Here is a 19,830-nt window from a genome sequence, read left to right as displayed (position 1 = left end):
GCGAAAGAAGAAATTAGAGTGCTAAAACTTTAGATGCCTTGGAGAAGTCCACGAAGGGCTCTATACCACTTCAGTTAAAATGTTGAGTGGTTTCCAAGTTTAGTTTCAATTTAGGCTCTGTGATCTGTTAATCCTGCTTTTCTAGAGCAGCAACAAAGGCTAGAATAAATTAGTGAAGTGGAATGGAGCGAAAAAGTGATTATGCGTGTTGAGTCATCCTCACTTCTTATGGTGGATCATCACACTCTCTCTCTCTCTCTCTCTCTGTTCCACCTTAGTAATTTTCCTTTTAAATTAAGCTTGGACAATTGTGGCCTAGTTGTAAACTGTTTGTGGTATTATTGCAAACAGTTACTGTAAAGAAAGCGAGGTGTTGTTTTCTTGTGGGATTTTAAAAACTATTACATGCCATAATCATAATCTTGTCTTGTTTGTAGGATGCACAGGGAATTTTTATTGATGGGCTGCTATAAAAATATTTAATTATTATATGGATAGATGATAGATAGATAGATCAATCTAGATCCTTTCAAGGGGGCTTTTCTGTTTCAGGAATGTCACATTTTCTTAGCACTCAAAACAGCAATATATGTCAGATTGAATCTAAGCTACGTCACTGAGCACATGCAATGACTTCCATGAGCCCAGCAGAACTTCCACTCCCTCTCCTCCTCTTTGCTCTGCCTCCAGATCTGCTGTGGAGGGTTGTGAAAACCCCTAGAGCAGATGTGGGGTGTGGGGAGAGGAGAGGGAGGAGACATTTTGTTACAGGAGCCGAAGTTGTTCCGCGCACACAACTGGATGCAACCAATTGTTCCTGTGCGAAACTTTATTCTCTGTCACTGTCAAAGAAGGTGGGTGGTAATGTTTGGTGAGAGAGGGCACACACACAACCAGGCTCCCGTTTTCCTCAGAGATCACTAGTCCTACCAGTTTTTTGAAGAAACTGGTTTAACCTTTCTCATGTCAATTGCACAAGTTGCTTGCCTCTTGCTGACGCCCCACTGGCTCCCCATCCCTGGAATGAGGAGGAGCCGTTGACGGCAAACACTTGGACACCACCCAGAACTTCAACTGTTGCTTTCTGCCAAACGAGAAGGAATATTAGTCATTACCCATGTGGCCTCCCTGACATGTTGAGACAGCCCTAGAAAGGTATTTGCTTCTCTGAGTTCTCTTTCTGCACCTTGGCCAACAGGCCTAGTCAAGGGAAACTCAACGTATCAGACAGCTTTGCTCATACTTTGCAATTTATGGTATGATATGTATGGCAAGAAACCACAAAGTATTGAAACTCAAGGTGTTTTGGTGACCCACCTTTCTGATAAAACAGACTAATCCAAGAACCAAAGATGAGCTGGAATGAGAAGCTTGTGGCTCATGGAACTCTTCCTTGTTGTCTATTTGCATTTTGCCATGTGATTCTTGTTTAGAAATTCTCAGGACTGGCGATAGCATCTAGCACCTTTTCACGGCGCACTGTTTTTGACTCTGCCTCCTGTTTTGGGCTTCCTGCCCAACATTTCCCACAGTGCCCCAGAGAATGTCATTCAGCAATGCTATGTCAAATGCTCTGGGGCACTGTGGGAGATTTAACATGGCAGGCTTGACCCAGACTCATGCTAGGGGAGGTTCATGAAAGTCACTCTGCTGTGGGTAGGGGTGGCTGCTCAAAATTCATGTTGCCCTCTGCATGTGAGAGTACACCACAAAAGATGTTTCCACGCATACTAAAGTTATCCCAACAACCATCTACCTTCCTAGATTCACAGCCTTAGCAAAACCCATGTAGCAAATTGATCCATCACCAAACTTATATCAAAGGGTTTCCTTCAAAGTGAACCTTTTAATCGTGTTCATTGCCTTGACCTCTTAAGAGGCATGAGCGCAATGTGATTATTAAATCCTAAGTCTGGTAACAACTTTCTCCAGAACAAATACATATTCTGTGCTTGCCTCTGTGTAACTGTCTTCACGGTAATTCACTGATGATTCTCTCTAATTGGCTTTATTAAGCGTGCTTGGTGACCATCCAGGTTAGGTCAGCAGTTACCTTCATTTCTGAAACTACCACCCCACAGCTTTTTGTATTTAATCTAAGAAGTATCTTGGCTTTTCTTGCTGTATTTTTTTGTGTATGAAAGACAATGGTTTCCCCCCCCCTTAATTTTTTGAGTAAAAAACGGGGGGTCGTCTTATACACGGTTTTCGGCAGGGTGATCAACAACTCCAAGATTGCTCCAGAAAAGCTCAACAACTTTGGCAACCCAAAAATACTGATTTCTTAATTTAGGGTTCAAAAAAATAGTGGTTGTCTTATACACAGAAAAATATGGTATCTTTAGTTAACCAAATGCTACCTATGCACCCTCTCTCTCAAATAACATTCTGCTTCTGAGCAGGATTTTTTAAATTAAGTATGTGATACTCTTTTATAAAGGTAAAGAAGCTTCATAAATACTCTCTGATACAGACCAAAATTCAAGGCCTAGATGACATCCATTTATACTATGTTGTTTTCTATGCCTAATTCTGGGCTTGTCATTCTGCTTTATTAATAGTTTCTCTACTGTCCTTTTTTTCCCCAACAGGAAAACATAAGGTGGCTATTAAAATAAAAAGATAAAATATACTCTGAAGTCCCTAGTGGAAGGGACTTCAGAGTGCGGAATAGCTTGCCACACTGGTGACATCCAATGAAAGAGGAGCTAGCTGACACCTGGAACTACTCGATTTTTCAATAGAACATCCATTTCATTTTCTGAGTTAAGAACTGAGTTTAAGAACTAGGTGTATAGTTGAACATATTCTGTTAGACCATGCCATCCATATATATATATATTCCTCTGTAATAATAAGTGAACCAAGTGGTTTCTTCCATGACCATAAATTTAGGGCTTTCAAGTCTAGAAATGTGCAAGCAGCCCTGATGCTGTCTTCACTGGATTGGCTCAGAAATGAACCTAGAAATTCCCCCTTTAAAAATAAAAATCAATCAGCTTCTAAATCAATACAACTTACTAACAACTTCTGCACACCCATGACCCTCCTAACTTTCTTGCTCTAACTCATTCAAGTTTAATCTGTACCAAAAAAGGGAAGAAATCAAGAAATAGCTGTCAACTGTTTTCAGAAATGATGACACCTCATTAGAATTTGTATATGTGACTTCACCTTTCCGTGCCACAATAAATGTTGGCATACAACTGTCTCGAGAGACAATGGAGTATGCCTCCAGGGGTGATGTCAAACCACTGGAAACAACAATAGCCATAATCTGCCAGCATCACACCCCAGCCCACAACAGGTCACCTGCACAATAATTGTTCATGTGTTTATTCTCATCTCCACCTCACAACAGCTTTGAGAATCACAAACAAGCTCTTCCATGCTAGCTAACAATGCAATCACTTTTGCATTCAGGTGACGGTGCAAGTTTGCAATGCACCAAAAGGTTATTAGGCAGAAAAGTTGCATGGGATACGGATGTGAATACAGGCTTGGTGACATTAATAAAATACAAGCTCCGCAAACTGAATGTTGTAGCAATTGTGCCAGGAGCTGGAAGATTATTAGAAGCCTCAGTTCCTATAAATGACAGCATTCGTTTCTTCCTTATTCTTAGGTGAAAAGATCAAGCAGTCTAGGAGCCATGACAGGGCACAGTGATTCAACTTGTCTCAGCTATGGGTGATGTCCAATTAAGTCATTCTCAAGAATATGACTGACACTGGATATCATCATGAATAGCCTGTCAAATAGGGAAGAATAAGGGCAGGCTTAATTGAGTTAATATTTATGAGGCATCTGGAAGTCACTAAGCATTAGATAGATCTTGGACATACTGCCTTGACTTTTTGAACCAGCAAAATCATTTCGTTTTGGATTCCTATCGAACACCTGCCGTCTAAAACATCAACCTGTCTTGGCTGTTTATTTTTTGCTTTGGGCAACCAAAGCTAATTTTAAAAGTCAAGCTGATGACAAAACCAAAGCCAAGAAGATTTTATTGTATTCTTAGCAATTGTCTATGGAGAAAATTAAGACTTTACAAATGAATGAACAATGATTCCAGTGTGCACTGAGTTGATAGAAAAACTCTAGCCATCAGCAATATCTGTCTCCCTATCAGTTCAAATAGACTCAAGCCTGGAGTATATAGATTTTTTTCAAGGGACAGCATTTGTCTTTAAAGGGTCACATCACAACTCAGTGGAACACCATGGGTCTGTGCCTCAACTGCTAGAATAAGTATGAGTGACGTCTGCTAGGGTAAAAGCACCATATTCAGAAATACTGATCATGACATCTATAAATGATGCAAACTGATAATATTTCCATGGCTTCTTTTGAGGAGTGGTTAGATAATTCAACAGATGACCATGTGTTTTGCATAGGGATGTCAGAGAATTTCATCAGAAAGAGAAACAGGAGTGGAAATTCTCACAATGTGAATGTTCATCGATGGGCCAGGATCAGAAATCACACAAATGAATGCAAGCAACATTCTTCATCACTGGTCCCCCACCCCCAAGTCTGCAAATGTTACGTTAATGGTTACATTATTCTCTGCATTTTTTTTTAATGATTCCCTTCCATTGAAATGTACAGAAATTAACTGTGTAATTCATTGCCTATGTTTTGGGCATAGAAAATATATGAAGCCGAACTGTAGTGGAATGGGAATGGTGCTGACTGTGACTAACTGAGGATGGGATGGAAATTGCTGCCTCCTTACATCCCTAGTTTTGCACGCAGAATGTTCCGGGTTCAATCTCTGGCATTTCCATTTTGTAAGAAATGACCAAGTTCCAGGAGATGAAGAAGACCCTGAAGAGCTACTGCCAGTTGTAGCAGACACTATTGGAATAGATGGAGCAACGGTTTGACTCATTATCAGGCAGCTTCCCATGGCCTTCTATCAATGAGGCATATTTATTCCCTACTGCAGCTATTCGCAGGACTCCTCCAAACATTCAGGCATCCCCCACCCTTAGCGATGTGGCTGAAACTCTCCATAAGGCAAACTAAGCATAATCTGAATTATTGCATTATGCTACCTCAAACACTCTTAGTGCAGCTCGATTGTGGGATGCACAGAAATACCATGACGGTTTCAGATTTCTTTCATGTATATTCTCTTTTGGAAAACCAAGACAGAGAGTTAGCAAATCAGTCTGAGGCCCACTTTGCTTTAACAGTGTGACAACATTGTGTGCCCTCAGATCATTCTCTGGCCTACACCATGTGCGCAGTCCAATCAGGAGGAATACAAACTAAAAAAGGGACATAAACCAGTCCCTAAGACAATATTATCAGCGGATACCTCCCTGGAAAAATCATTGCACTCATGCTACTAACCTGCAGCATGTACAAACCTTTCAAATGGCAGCAGCTGCTCAACAACAAAATCCCAGTTGGGCATACAAGGAGAAGAGAGTAAGCAGCCAACAGAGAAGATTGTTCTTAAGTTAAGCTAGCTTTGCATGGAGCCTAAGGACTCCATCTGCCTCTGAAGGAAAGGAAATTGCATGAAGCCATAACATCTGGAGGGCACCACATTGGAGTAGAAAGTGAAACAGGAGGGAATGGACCGTTTTGCAGCGGGTGCAAAATGGCAGCCTGCATACCTTAATGTCTGTTGCACAGGCATTTACCACAGGTTGCCCCTGATAGAAAAGATGCATCCCTTCCCCACTCTGAACCCTAAAGAATTACTGTTCTAGCAACTCACATAAACATTCAAAAAAGGCATCTGCAAAAGGTAAAAATTTATCAAAATAGAGGAAGTGATTAGCCATGGACTTGGACAAGAAAACAGACTACCTTTAACCAGGGTAATTTTTTAACAACAACCTCTAGAGGTGCCAGTATTGCACACCCTTGAGAACCACCTGAAATAAAGCACTGCCCTTAACAAGCAAGGATAATTGGGGTGTATGAACTTCTCCTTATTCAATATTATTCTACCCTCTGCTAACTTGACTTATTGGGCTCTCCTGCTTTGGCCAGTTAGGTGTTTCACTGCCTTGAACGGTGCCTTGCATGCATTATACCTGCAAGAGGAATCACACCCTTCCAAGAGGGAGAAGGGAAATCTGGCAGCCAATGGAAAATGTTTAGCTGTTGGCCTCCCACGCTAGGCCACCACGGAGCAATGCAGCTATGCCCCTTTGAAGGCTACCTTGTCTTTTAAGAATCCCAATGGCAGTGGGATGCAAGAGAGCACCACAATTTCCATCCCACTACAGGAAGAAAAAGAACAAGCAGGGTAACAGAACTAGAGCAATGAAAAGTCTTGTGGCACTTTCAGACACTTTGAGACATCTCAGTCTCCTATTCCCACCCCCACCCCCTGGAAATTGTCACAATAGGAGACAGAGATGTCTCAAAAAACTGTGGGTCACTTGTGCTGGGAATACCACCAGATGTTGAGCTTTTAGGTATGCTCCCAAGCTAAGCCATATTTTTCGTAACTAGTCTCAATAAATAGGGATTTTCACCTTCTCACTTGTACATAGATATTCAGAAGCATTTGCCAGGCTGAGGAGGAGGAAGCCTCCTGTGGAGAAGAGAAGCCAGTATAGCTTTTGCAGCAGAACACTTGGTGTGTCTGTTCAAATGAAAAGTACCTCAGAGTCCAATGTTTACTCCCAACCAAGTGAATGGATACAGGCAGCTGCCCACAGGCCACTTATTATTTTGGACCTTCCCTCAGGCAAACAATGTTCATTTCCCCCCCCTTTACTTGTAAGACACCTTGCCAGTTCAGAGGTGGCCTCCTGGTGTCCATGGCACTCTCCCCACTTCTGCAAAAACCACAGACTTTTGAACTACTTACTTGGGCTGCTTGATCGGGGACCCTTTGCTCGGGGAGCTTCTGCTTGGCGAGCCTTTGCCCACCCCTTTGAACATCTCGGCGGCGGCTGAAGCTCCCCTCTCTCTCGCTGTCTGGAAGGCTGTTGAAGAAAGGGGTGGGTGCGTTCCAGCAGCTGCCTCTGCCTGAGGTTGTCTGTGGAGATGGTATGACAGGAGAGGATGAGAAAGTCTGCAGATTGTTAAAAGCAGAACCTGGGTGGCTCCTCCCTGAGCTGCAGGTGATTAAGAGCCGAGATGGAAACTTGCCTAAAAAAAAAAAAAAGGACTAGAAAAACCAGTTTAGGACTGAATGAGTAAAAAAAAAAGGCCAGAGGGAAGGAGTGGGAGACCCCACCCTGGTACTCCGAAGAATGTGCTTCTGTACAAGCAGAGGCATACCCAGTTCTATTCACACCATTTCTGACAGACATTTCGTACACTGCAATTCCCTACCCCAAATACAATCTACATCTGGGAAATAACATGTATGCCTGTAGTTACTACATCAAAAGTAGCTTTGCTCATTGCTAGCGCACAGGATCAGGCGGTCCATCTGTGTGGCTGCTGTCCAATCCATGCTGCACCCTCACTATTTAGATCTACCACTGATTCCTTTCGACAAAAGGAAAATTTCCCAATTAATTCCTAAAGAAAAAAGATTTCCATTTGTACCAGGTTAAGTTCAAATCCCCTCCACCTGCCCATGGAACTCGTTGGGTGAACCTGGACAAGTCAGTGTCTCTCAGCCTGGCCTACTTTACCGGGTTATTGTGGGAAATTATTTATTTAAATCATTCATTATTCAACAGAACACATGTCCCACTTGCCTGTAAATAAAGAGTGGTATTCCACTAAGATTGAATCAGAGCAGACCCAGTTCAGAGCAGACCCAGCTAAATTAAGGGTTTGGTCCATTAATTTCAGTGGGTCTACTCTAAATAAAACTTAGCTGACCATGACTCAAAACCTTCAACAAAACCAACAAACATTAAAATTGTCAACAAAAGGCAAAATTAAACACAATAGAAATTCAGCATATGATTAATATCAACAGTTAAGCTAAAACCAGATGTAAAATACATGTCAACTTCTACATGTCTTGATGGGTTTGCCACATAAAAATGCTTTTAGCAGGAGCCGAAAGGGTGCTGTGATGTCAATTGGCAGTGCAGGAATTGGGTCTTTAGGGTTTTGCCACCTACTTTTCGAATCCTCCTTCAATATTAGAAAGGTGGCGTGTCTGTTGTCTTTTGGATGTCTACTGAAAACCTTCCTCTTTCAAAATGCCTTTTAAATTGAGATCCTTACCAGTCTACATCTGTATTGGAATTGTTTTTAATATGTTTTTATTGCTTTGTCACTTGTTCATTGCCACCCTGGGCTTCTTTGTGAGGAAGAACAGGATACACACTTAATAAAGAAGGAATGAATGAATGAAATAAATATTCAATTACACTTTCCAGTCCTTTCCCATAGATAACCAGAGCAATCACTACACCGCCATGTTGCTTTTGCCATAAATCTCTTGATCGGCACTCAACTTCCTTCCCCTCCGCATAGTTGCACCGAAATAAACGTTTGTTGGCACTTTACATACAATGTTGTATATACTGAAGGGCAAAGTAGCTCCATGTTAGAGCTTACCTCAGGTTCCTCTCTGCAAGGTATGTGAGCAAACCCCCTGTGGTTATTTGTTTCCTCCTTCCAGCTGGATCATGTCCAGCCAAGATTGGCACAAGAAATATTTTCTTAAGCACCTTTTCAGCTTTGGCTGTCAATATGCCTGTGATATGGCTGATGTGGGCGTGCAGGGAAATTGCAACTCATCTCAAATCATGAATTCAAAACATGCCAAGCATCTGAGTTGAAAGGTGCCCTGCTTGCCAAAAACCAAAACACACGAAGGTGTGGCTTTCATTGAAGAGCAGTGATTTCTTTGTGAAGTTGCAAGAAACCATTTTCTGGCTCAAGACTAGAGGGCTGAGAATAGGCTGAAGTAGCACTAGTGTGCTGGCTTTGATCTAAGCGCCAAATTAAAAAATTAAAAACAAAAGCCTTTTACTGCTTGGAGAAAGAAATTTGAGCATCCTGCTGACTTCTAGCTGTGAAAGAGGACCGCCCTGATGAATTCAGCACTTCTTTAGTGACTGTCTTCATGTGCTTGGAAATAATCCAGGAGGGAGATGGTGCTGGACTGTTCGGGGCCCTTCCTTGTATTATTAGTCAGGCACAAATTGCTTGAAGCAAGGAGAGACGCTCAAAAGCCATTTGTGCTCAGTGTCTCAGTTTAAAAACTTTCGCATTAGCACAGCCTCAAAGAGTAAGGTGTTCAGTCTAAGATAGTGGTGGCATGGTTTGGGTTTTCTAAAACTTCAATGTGCTGGAAACTCACTGAGAAAGAAAGGGAACGAAGTTCTGTGTCATCATGCCCTCTGTCCTCACTCTTCTCTTTATCATCTGGGCCTGACAATATAAGGACAGAGTGTTTGGAGGCATGAGGGAATGAAATTATATGCAGCACTCCTTGAGCTTTATAGCATAATCATTCCAATTCACATATCAATATGGCGTAGGGTAGAGCAAGATCAAAGCCAGGCTTGATTGTGTCATGTTGTGTAACATATCCATGGTTCCCTCCACCCCTGATTTTTCAGAGCAATTTTAACTGGCCTACTCAAATTTGTGATGTTGTTTTCATTCTGATTATATTGTGTTTGTTGCCTTAATGCACTGACTAGTCTAATGTTATCAGTGGCTTTCAAAGTTTGAATTATGCACTTTCATATTGTCATTGCATGATGGCTTAATTAGTGCTTGCTGTCTTGCGATAACATATTCCTGAGAGCCAGAATATAAAATGAAAATGAAATAGATACGCAACAGTAGGTGAATGAGCTTGACCCTAACAATTCATTCAGCCTCTTTTCACTGGAAGTCTAACAGATGCTTCTGCAAAAAGCACACAAGAAGCAACATGATAACTAATAAATGACCCATTCATTCCAGTGCATTCTGGGACTCAGAAAGTCCCCACCACATAGCACCCTTTAAAGGTTATTTTCAAAGGCAAGGCAGGTATTCTGAAGACAGAGTCAGGACAACCAGTTGAACTGGCTCAGCTGCAATGTCAGTAACTTTCTATGCACACTGGGCAGAAACCGTTGTAAACAGTACTGGTTTGGCAGGACCTGAGCTAAAATAAGTCTCGGGGTGCTACAAATAAACCCTCTAGGGCATCCACTGAGTGCAACAGTGAAAGGTACAGAGAGAAGGGTGAAAGAATTCCAGAATTCTTGGTGGCTCATTGCTTGTTTTTATTTCTCTCAGGCAAAGATCAAGAAATGTTTGTAGCTGGGATAGGACAGTGGAGAAGTCTTTTGATGGCTGGCAGGCATGGCATGATGTGGAAGCGTCAGGATCACAAGAAAGTATGCCAGCAAAACTTCAGGTAGAGACTGAACCTGCCTGAAGTGGTGATGGCTTCAGCAGCAGAGTACCTTTGAATGTCATTCTAGCTAGCTGCAAAGAACCCCAGTGGTACTGCAATAGTTTGCAAAAGTAGTTCAGATGTTCCTTCACACAAATACGAAGACTGGCCATCAAGCATTATTGTGTGCCCTTACCTGCTACTGCCCAGGATGCTTTGTACATCTGGACAGGACATCACAGAAGCTGGTAGGTCCAATGGCTATGGAAAAGTTCTGAAATGAAGATCATGAGAGAAGATGTTCAGACATCAATGCTATGGGTGAACTCTGGCTAGTAAAGGTAAAGGGACCCCTGACCATTAGGTTCAGTCATGACCGACTCTGGGGTTGCGGCGCTCATATCGCTTTATTGGCCGAGGGAGCCGGCGTACAACTTCCGGGTCATGTGGCCAGCATGACTAAGCCGCTTCTGGTGAACCAGAGAAGTGCACGGAAACGCCGTTTACCTTCCCTACTTATCTACTTGCACTTTGACGTGCTTTTGAACTGCTAGGTTGGCAGGAGCAGGGACCGAGCAACGGGAGCTCACCCCGTCGTGGGGATTCAAACCACCAACCTTCTGATCGGCAAGTCCTAGGCTCTGTGGTTTAACCCACAGCGCCACCCACTTCCCTGTGAACTCTGGCTATCATGAGCTAAAAGGCAATATAGCAAAGATAAATGTTTTCAGCTTCAAATATCATCATGTAAATAGAGACAAGGTGCGGGCAAGGACATGGGTATGGATGGTAGGCAGGCAAAGAGTGCTATAGTAAAAGTATAAATGCTCTGCTGGATCAGGTTAAAGGCCTATTTAATACTGTGTTCTGTTACCACAGTGGCCAACCAGATGCCTGTGGAAAACCCACAAGTAGGGAGGGAGGATAAATTCAATTCAGTAGCCATTTAAAGCTGAATCTACCTTGTTTCAAAATTTGCACTTCTGTAAATTTTGCAATGCAGCTCTCCAACCAAGCAATGTTCACAAAATGCAGATATTAGGGGAAAGTGTGCATAAAAATGAATACATTTGTAAAAAATAACTTACAGACATGCTTTATATTAGGAAAGGTTGCTTGCAAAAATGTGTACATTAGGAAAAGTTGCACATAAAAATTATTTATTAGGAGAAATTTGAGCTAAAATGCTGGTGAATTTTCATGGTGTGTGTGTGTGTGTGTGTGCTTAGTTCAAATGGCTGCAAAATGTGGAGAACTGAATTCAAGAATGGAAAACCAAAATTGGAAGATCCTTAACCACAAGACATGAACACAGTAATATTCTCCCACAACAATATTCTCCCACTAAAATTCTCAGCAATGTTTATTTCAGTAGGTCTACTCTGAATGGTTGGATTCAACTATTTTTTTCGTTTGGTTGGTTTATTTGTGATGCAACACTTTTTCAGAATGGGTCTATGCTTTCTACAGCATTACAAAGCTGTGTTAGGAGGTCCCCTCCTTAGCTTTGGTATTTCCATAAATATTGACACTCTCTTATCTGCTTTGGTCTTCCTTATGTCAGGCAGTGCACACACACAAAAATAATACCGTACTTCTTATTTATTCCATGATTCCTTTCTCAAACAGGCTTTTCTGTGTTATTTTGAATGCATATAGCAACCAGCAATGTATGACCAGAGTCACAGGGGCACCTAATGTTTATTTTATTGGCCGAGCTCTTTAGTATGTGCTCAAACATGCCTTTCAGTCTGGTTGTCAAAAGAAAGAAAAGACTTACAGCTGAGAAGTTTGTGTGTGTGTTTGTGTGTGTGTGTGTGAAGATACTATACAAAATACTGGGAGTGAGCCAATAGGAATGCTCTGGGTACAATAGGCACAATTCATCCAAATTTAAATGGATTTCTTTCAATGGAAGAGATTTAAACACATTCTTAATGGGGTATGAAAGCATCTAACAACTTAGGCTATTAGAGAGTCTGGGAATGGGAGCTTTTCCATGCTGTAACAATATGTGACAATCTGGACTTTTTACATGGTTAATTCCTGTAGATCATGACATCAGAGCAGTTGGCATATCTTGATATAAAAGGAGATCCCTATTATGAACTATCCTTACCCTGGTACTTAGTCCTTACTTCAAACGTGACCTGGGAAGTATGAGTAAATATTCTGACTTCCCAGTACTTACTGTAAAGAGCAGCACATTAATCCTGTGTTGCCAGCAAAGATTAATTATCACCTCCTACAAGAAAGAATTGGGTTCTGCATAGACAATGACATCTTCCTCCAAAGGTAAGGTAAATGATTCAGAAAACCAGTTAGTCATCTTTAACTAAGGTCATGTCCCTTCAACTTCAAACTTAGCAAAGTAAATGGAATAAAAGACAGGAACTTGTAGGAAATAAATAATAGTACAAAGGAATAAAACCCTAATAAGACTCAAACATTCAGAAAGACACGTTCCCTCTCCATAGAGAATAATTGACCCCCAAACTCCAGATTTTCAACAGTTGGGCAGCTTACAAACTCCAGTAGGACTCCATCTTTGCTCCTCAACTTTCTCGAGGATGAGCCCTTACTGAACATGGACCAAAGGAATGGGAGAGATCTTTCTGTTGTCTGGCGGGTGTTTGCCTGCATATATTCTTGAAAGTAATATACAAAAATGTACTATACAGTGGTACCTCCGGTTACAAACTTCATTCGTTTTGGAGGTCCGTTCTTAAGTTGAAACCATTCTTAACCTGAGGCATACTTTTGCTAATGGGGCCTCCCACTGCGCACGTGCCTCTGGCACACAACCTCTGCTCACATCCTAGGGCAAAGTTCGCTTCCAGGAGACCTATTTCTGGGTTAGCGGAGCTTGTTACCTGAAGTGTTCACAAGGAGGATGGTACGTAACCAGAGGTTCCACTGTATTAAGGAAGATAGCATCTTTCTGGCTCCATCGCATTGTGCATTTGCCTTATGGGTTGCCATTCTTGCTTTAATGCCTCACTAACTCTAGGCAGACCCTCCCTTTTCAAAGATTTGCCCTGCCTAAAAAAACAAAGCAAAGGCACAGATGTTCGTGGAAGCAGAAAAAGAATATTAGATGTGCTCTACAAGTTATTCCTCAGTCTCAGTGCCTCAGAAGCTAAGCCTTCTTGCCTGTGTTCAAAGTCATAGGCATAATCTCACCTCCTGCTGAACCAGGTGGCACACAGCTTATTCCTAGGGGCAAAACATCAACTAATCAACACCACACCCGCCTTTGGAGCCACAGCAGGTTATCAAGCCAGCCAAAGACATGGAAGGAAGCACTGGCAGTTGCTACAACACAAAGATGGAGGTCTCCACGTCTCTTTTCAATTCCTATTCCTATTCCCATTCCAACTCAGGAGCAGAATCCCTTTTTGTAAAGCCGCAACATCAGGACAGATCTCTCTCCTGCCTGTTGAATTCCTTACGGAATTCAGGCTTCACACAGGTATTGGTGAGGTAACTCCAATATTAACAGGGCTGCATACAGCTCAGTGGCAGGGCTCTCAATGCAGGCTTGCAGCAGGCTTTATTACAAGCAGAGAGGAGAGATGGAGGCTAGGCTGTGCTCAAAGAGATCGCACACAGCTAAGCCACAGTATCTGAATAAGACTCTGTTTGGAAGACTGGCAGAAGCTTTACCACCGCTCTCTTGCATATGCTTTTGTAAGGGGCATGCAAAGACTCTGGGTTGTCACTACACTACAATGTACACCTGTAAAAAAATTATACGGTGGGTGAGAATACTTTCACAACACTCATTACAGTGGCACAGGTTTTACTCGTGCTTCTCTTTCAGGCCTGGATGAATATGACAATGGAGAAAATGTAACATACACACTAGTTGTTGATTGTCAAATAAATGAGAAGAATGTACTTTGGCATTTTCACCTAACAGCCTTTATCCTGAATTGCCCTCCAAAATATCCAGAGAAGGGAGAAGTTATTTACGTAATATTTTTAATGTTTAAAGGGCAACACAGAATGAGAGTCGTTATTGGACAAGTCATGCAAAACAGGATGACCAGTTATGATGCATTCCAGCTGTGGCTGTAAATGTTTTCAGCCTGAAGAACCCCTTGAGAAACATGTCCTACTTTACAATGATACGCAAATGGGGTTAAGGACTGATACATAACCACTTTTTCAGCTCTGTCTCAACTTGCTGGACTTCAGCATTCTGACTTATTTTAATTGATGCTTTGTTAAATTCTTTTTTTTTTTCTTCTTCAAGCAGCAAATATTCCAGCACCGTTTCTACAGTTGCTCCATGCCATATTAAATTATACTTCATCTTTACTACTGTAGTCGTGGTTTTTAACTCATGAATTTTGAGAGGTAGAAATCCTTGACTCACTGCTCTTGGATCACTACGGTCTTCCGTACTGCACAAAATACTTTGCAAGACATTGGAGGGGCGGGGGTTTGGAAATGTGTGTGCAGTGACCAAATGGTTAGGACATAACTCCCATTCCTGAATGCTGACTCAGTTTCAAGCTGGGTGGCCAATGGCCAGCCTATCTGTAGACGTAGGCATGTCTTGCAATTTTGGTTTCACTCAGTTTTTGAGATTTCCAATCTTGCCACTTTTCTTGCCACCAGTTAGAAATGGTTTGGAAAGTTTTCATGAAAATCCACCAACATTTTATTTATATATTTAAAAGCAGTTTAAAAAGGTAATGGTAAAGGACCCCTGACAGTTAAGTCCAGTCACAAACGACTCTGGGGTTGCAGCGCTCATCTCGCTTTACTGGCAGAGGGAGCCCACGTTTGTCCGCAGACAGTTTTTTCTGGGTCATGTGGCCAGCATGACTAAGCCGCTTCTGGCGAAACCAGAGCAGTGCACGGAAACGCCGTTTACCTTCCCACCGGAGTGATACCTATTTATCTTTCTGCATTTTGATGTGCTTTTGAACTGCTAGGTTGGCAGGAGCTGGGACCGAACAATGGGAGCTCACCCCGTCGCGGGGATTCAAACCGCCAACCTTCTTGTCAACAAGCCCAAGGCTCAGTGGTTTACACCACAGCGCCACCCGCATCCCTTAAAAAGCATTTATATACCACTTAATATTTCAAAAATCTCTAAGCGGTGTACAGCCTATTTCCCCCCTTTATAGTATTAAAACAAAAGCAACTTAAAGCCAGTGAAACATCAACCAAAACACACAACACATATAAAAGTGAATAAAACAGCCACTACCAGGTCACTTGCCTGATCTAAGGTGGGTTACATCTTAGCACTACCACCATAAGAATATATGATAAACAAAATTAATAGAGTCCCCAATTGCATGTTTGAGTTAAAGGTGAGTCCGAATCTGAAAGCACTGAAGACTGCTGCACTAGACCATATCCTCTCTGCCACATACCTCATCACCAGAAACTCAGGATGCATTTTTACTTGTGCTGATTTTCAACATGAATATTTTAAGAATGAGTGCTGCTGTCCTATGCCTCTCAGGAGAGAGAGAAAATAGCACAGAGAGACACTTTGCATTAAGAATAATGTTTGCAACGGGGAGAAGAGGAAAGCTACATCCAAACAGATTTGTCGGATGAAATTTAAGTAGCAGAATTAGGACCTGCTGTTCAAGTTTTAAATCTTCCTTTGTCTGCATATCCAAAGAACAGACAAAAGAGCTCCATTTCAGTTCTGCAGAAGCAGAGAAAGAAATAAGTTGTTGATTTGAACAAATTCCAAGTATACAGAATTGTATGGAAGGAACGAACTTAAAAGTCTCCAGAACAGCCTTCCCCAACCTGGTGCCCTCTCCACAAGACGCACCTGACCATAAGACGCACCTAGTTTTTAGAGGAGGAAAACAAGAAAAAAAATATTCTGAACGAAACAGTGGATGTATGATTTCTGTGGTTCATGCTGTGGCCACAGACATGTGATTTGACGGTGAGTTTGGGGTAGTCTTGGGAGTGTTCCCTTGAAATGTTATTCTGTTGGGCTCCAAAAGCTGCCATTAACTTTCCCCCAATTTTTATGGTTATTGTTTTTATCATTGCATATGGGTTTGATGTTTTTATTGTGTTTTATTATGTATTGTGGTGGTTTTTTAATTGAGCCCTGCCTTGGAATTACATTGTAATGAAAAGCATGTCAGAAATGCCTTATATCTTTGAGTGGATATTTTGAATAATTTTTCTACTTTTGCTGACAGACAAAGAATCAGAAGTTTTCTCCTCACTCTCATTGTCATTTCTCTCTCTTTCCCTTTTCCCCTGTTTGTGTTTTTATTTAGATTAGCTTCTTTTACCTTTGATATTCTAAAAATATTTTGGGTATTTGATACTAACTTTCATATCTTTTTTTCAAACTTTAATAAAATCTATGGGTGGGGAAAATGCTTTAAATACATCAATAAGAAAGCATACTGAAGACATCGGGTTGAGAAAGACTGCTGACCTGGGAGCTTCCTTGATGTCTGGGATCTGTGTTTTAACCACTAAACCAGAAGTATTGAAGAGTTCTCACTCCCAAACCAGAAATAACATGGAACATTCATGGATTTGACGCCCTGAAAGAGCACATGGCAAATATAACATGTAACTTCTTCCATGGAGATGGGATTCTTTATCCCTAAGAGACGTAACACATGAATCAGATTATAGTTAGGGCCATATGTAGTCTTTGCTATAAATTTTTTAATCTGCTCTCATGGAATCCGAACATTGCAGCAAGCAACTAATTTCTGCAACCTGATTAAACTACACAAATTATGCACAGTCCCTGTCGTTTTGCTGTTGTTGCATACTTTGTTTTGAAATGTTTACAGTGGTACCTCAGGTTACATACGCTTCAGGTTACATACGCTTCAGGTTACAGACTCCGCTAACCCAGAAATAGTACCTCGGGTTAAGAACTTTGCTTCAGGATGAGAACAGAAATTGTGCAGCGGTGGTGCAGCGGCAGCAGGAGGCCCCATTAGCTAAAGTGGTACCTCAGGTGAAGAACAGTTTCAGGTTAAGAACAGACCTCCAGAACGAATTAAGTTCTTAACCCGAGGTACCAGTGTACTAATTTGCATAATTTATTCTGCTTTTGCTAGGCATTGCAAACATATCAAGAGTTCAAAAGTCCTTTTAAAAAGAAGGAAAGTCAAGAAGTGCCAGAAAACAATAATCAGGAATCTGAATGCTATGCTCCATAACTACATTCCTTGCTCCTAAGACACCACAGGATGCAAATTCTGCTCCTCCATGTGTCACAAAAGCAGAAAGCTGAGAGTTAACCAGAGTGCATAATATGAGAGGTATCTTGAGACTCGGAAATCAGTTTAGTAACAAGCCCTGAAGGCTCATGAGTAGACCTATATATTAAATAAGACTAGCCAAGGACATTAGATGTGGGGAAGATTTCATCCTCTCCTGAACACTAGGATAGAAAAAACTATCCCTCCAAATACAAAGACATTGATACTCCTTATATAAGGATTCTTGTGTCTTCCCAAGCTAGAAATCCATGTGTGACTGTGGTAAAGCTTGTAAACTCATAAAGTCATAACATCTCATAAAAAAATCAAAGAGGCCAGAGGCTTTCTCAGACTTTCCACTGGGTGTCCCATTTGCAGTGTGCATTGTTTTGTTAAGTTCACGAGAGCTTGAAATGGCAAGGGAGGGCCTGGGAAAGGCAAATTCAAACCAGTTCCACTGTACCTCACCCCTATGCTTTTGTTCGGCATTGCAAAGAGGAAAAGAACACATGGGTCTGAAACCTAGACAGGGATGGGCAGAGAGCACTCTGAAAGTCCACAATGCCTCCCATCAATACCCAAAGACTTGCACAAGAAGGTAGTGATGGAAATGGGTGTCCCTCTCCCTAACTTGGCCGGAATTCCTTTAAGTGAGGCAAACACTTGGGAGACATGGGGATAGAAAGGAATACGCAAGAGTTGCAAGGAGAGAATGTTAGCCAAAAAGCATGAAGATGATGTTAATACTTACCAACACCCCAACCTTTGTACACATTAGATCTCCGATCTTAAGCAGCAGTCGCCAGCGCTGGCTCTACTTCCTCAAAGTACAGGCGTGGGAGTGGCAGAGAACAGCAGTATTGAACTTTCACTGATTTTCTTTATAATCTGTATCAGCCTGGCACGTGAAGGTAACTGAACGGCATCAGAAATATGTGAGGAGGGGCTGTGGCTCAGTAGTAAAGCACTTGCCTGCTTACCTGCCTATTCATGTCTGCTCATTTGCCTTTTCTTTGCTATTATCCACACTCATCTTAGTAAGTCCAAAGGATAAGGAATATTTGGGGGGGGGGAGTAGTAGAAGAGGAGTTTGGATTTGATATCCTGCTTTATCACTACCCGAAGGAGTCTCAGAGTGGCTAACAACCTCCTTTCCCTTCCTCCCCCACAACAAACACTCTGTGAGGTGAATGAGGCTGAGAGACTTCAGAGAAGTGTGACTGGCCCAAGGTCACCCAGCAGCTGCATGTGGAGGAGCAGGGAAGTGAACCCGGTTCACCAGATTACGAGTCTACTGCTCTTAACCACTACACCACACTGGCTCTCAGTACCCATTTTTATCTTACTTTGTGGAATCAGTGGAGTGGGCCTAGCTAGCCATCAAGCCCAACCCCTGCTCAGTGCAAAACCAAAACCCCAGAGCTAAAGCATCTCCAACAGATTCTAGGCCAGGGGCCAACAACATGGTGTCCTTGAGGTGTTGATGGACTCCCAACTCCCATCAGCCTCAGCCAACATGGCCGATGATCCCACACCCTTCTCGGGCAAGGTGCTTGAACATTTGGAAGCTGTACAAGTCCAGGCTCACTTGGGAGAGGTGGATTATTTGGATCTATTCCAGGCTTCCTTCTCGTGCCTTGGTCACTCTCACGGATGACTTCTGCTGGGAGACTGGCAGAAGGAATGTCACCCTGTTATTTCTCCTGTACCTCAGCAGCTATTTTGATACCATTGATCTCCTGGATAGGCTTTGCAGAAATGAGGCACCACTTCTAGAAGATCCTGCTCCTACCTGGAAGACCCCTTGACTTTTGTGATATGGCATTTCATAGGGCTCTATCTTGTTGCCCTACAGTAGTTAACTATTAGAAGATTCACAAAACTGCTGAGTGAAGTCAACCAGGGATTCGGAGTGCTGTGCTTTCGGTATGCTGATAACATCTAACTCTACTACTAATTTAATCTAATCCAGGTAAAGCTGCCAAAAGATTAAATGGAAGTCTGAGGCCTGTGAGAATCTGAAGCTCAATTTGATGGTTCAGAGCTGGTTTGTCTGACCTGGACAGCAGTGTTCAGCCAGAATAGAATTAATCTGGCCCCAAAGGCTCAACATTGCATTTCTGGGGGCAATGATTGATTCAGCTTTATCACAGGAAGTCCAAATGGCTTCCATGGCAAGTAGCACCTTCCACCAACTGAGACTGGTCAAGTGTCACATGAAACTCCCTCCAAGACAGCAAGCCTCTCCATGCTTTGGTAACATCCAGATTTCATTATATCAATGTCTTTGAATGGAGACTTCAGTTATCCCAGAATGAA

At 42.1% G+C, this 19,830-nt stretch overlaps 1 protein-coding gene across 1 annotated transcript in view; it reads right to left on the bottom strand.

Annotated features, from left to right (window-relative positions):
- The window catches only part of EVPL (envoplakin), a 38,753-nt gene extending 28,229 nt beyond the window's left edge, over positions 1-10,524 (bottom strand). Inside the window, 3 exon segments of the mRNA XM_083429806.1 lie at positions 6,842-6,945; positions 6,948-7,012; positions 10,482-10,524. Of these exon segments, the coding sequence (XP_083285932.1) occupies positions 6,842-6,945; positions 6,948-7,012; positions 10,482-10,509 (197 nt within the window). The 5' untranslated portion in view covers positions 10,510-10,524.
- Positions 10,525-19,830: the final 9,306 nt, after the last annotated feature.

This window comes from Podarcis tiliguerta, assembly GCF_965153285.1.
Source record: "Podarcis tiliguerta genome assembly, chromosome: 2".
In the NCBI taxonomy this organism is placed as follows: domain Eukaryota; kingdom Metazoa; phylum Chordata; class Lepidosauria; order Squamata; family Lacertidae; genus Podarcis; species Podarcis tiliguerta.
The sequence above is the reverse complement of the archived record's forward strand: the minus strand, read 5'-3'. Positions and strand labels throughout refer to the sequence as shown.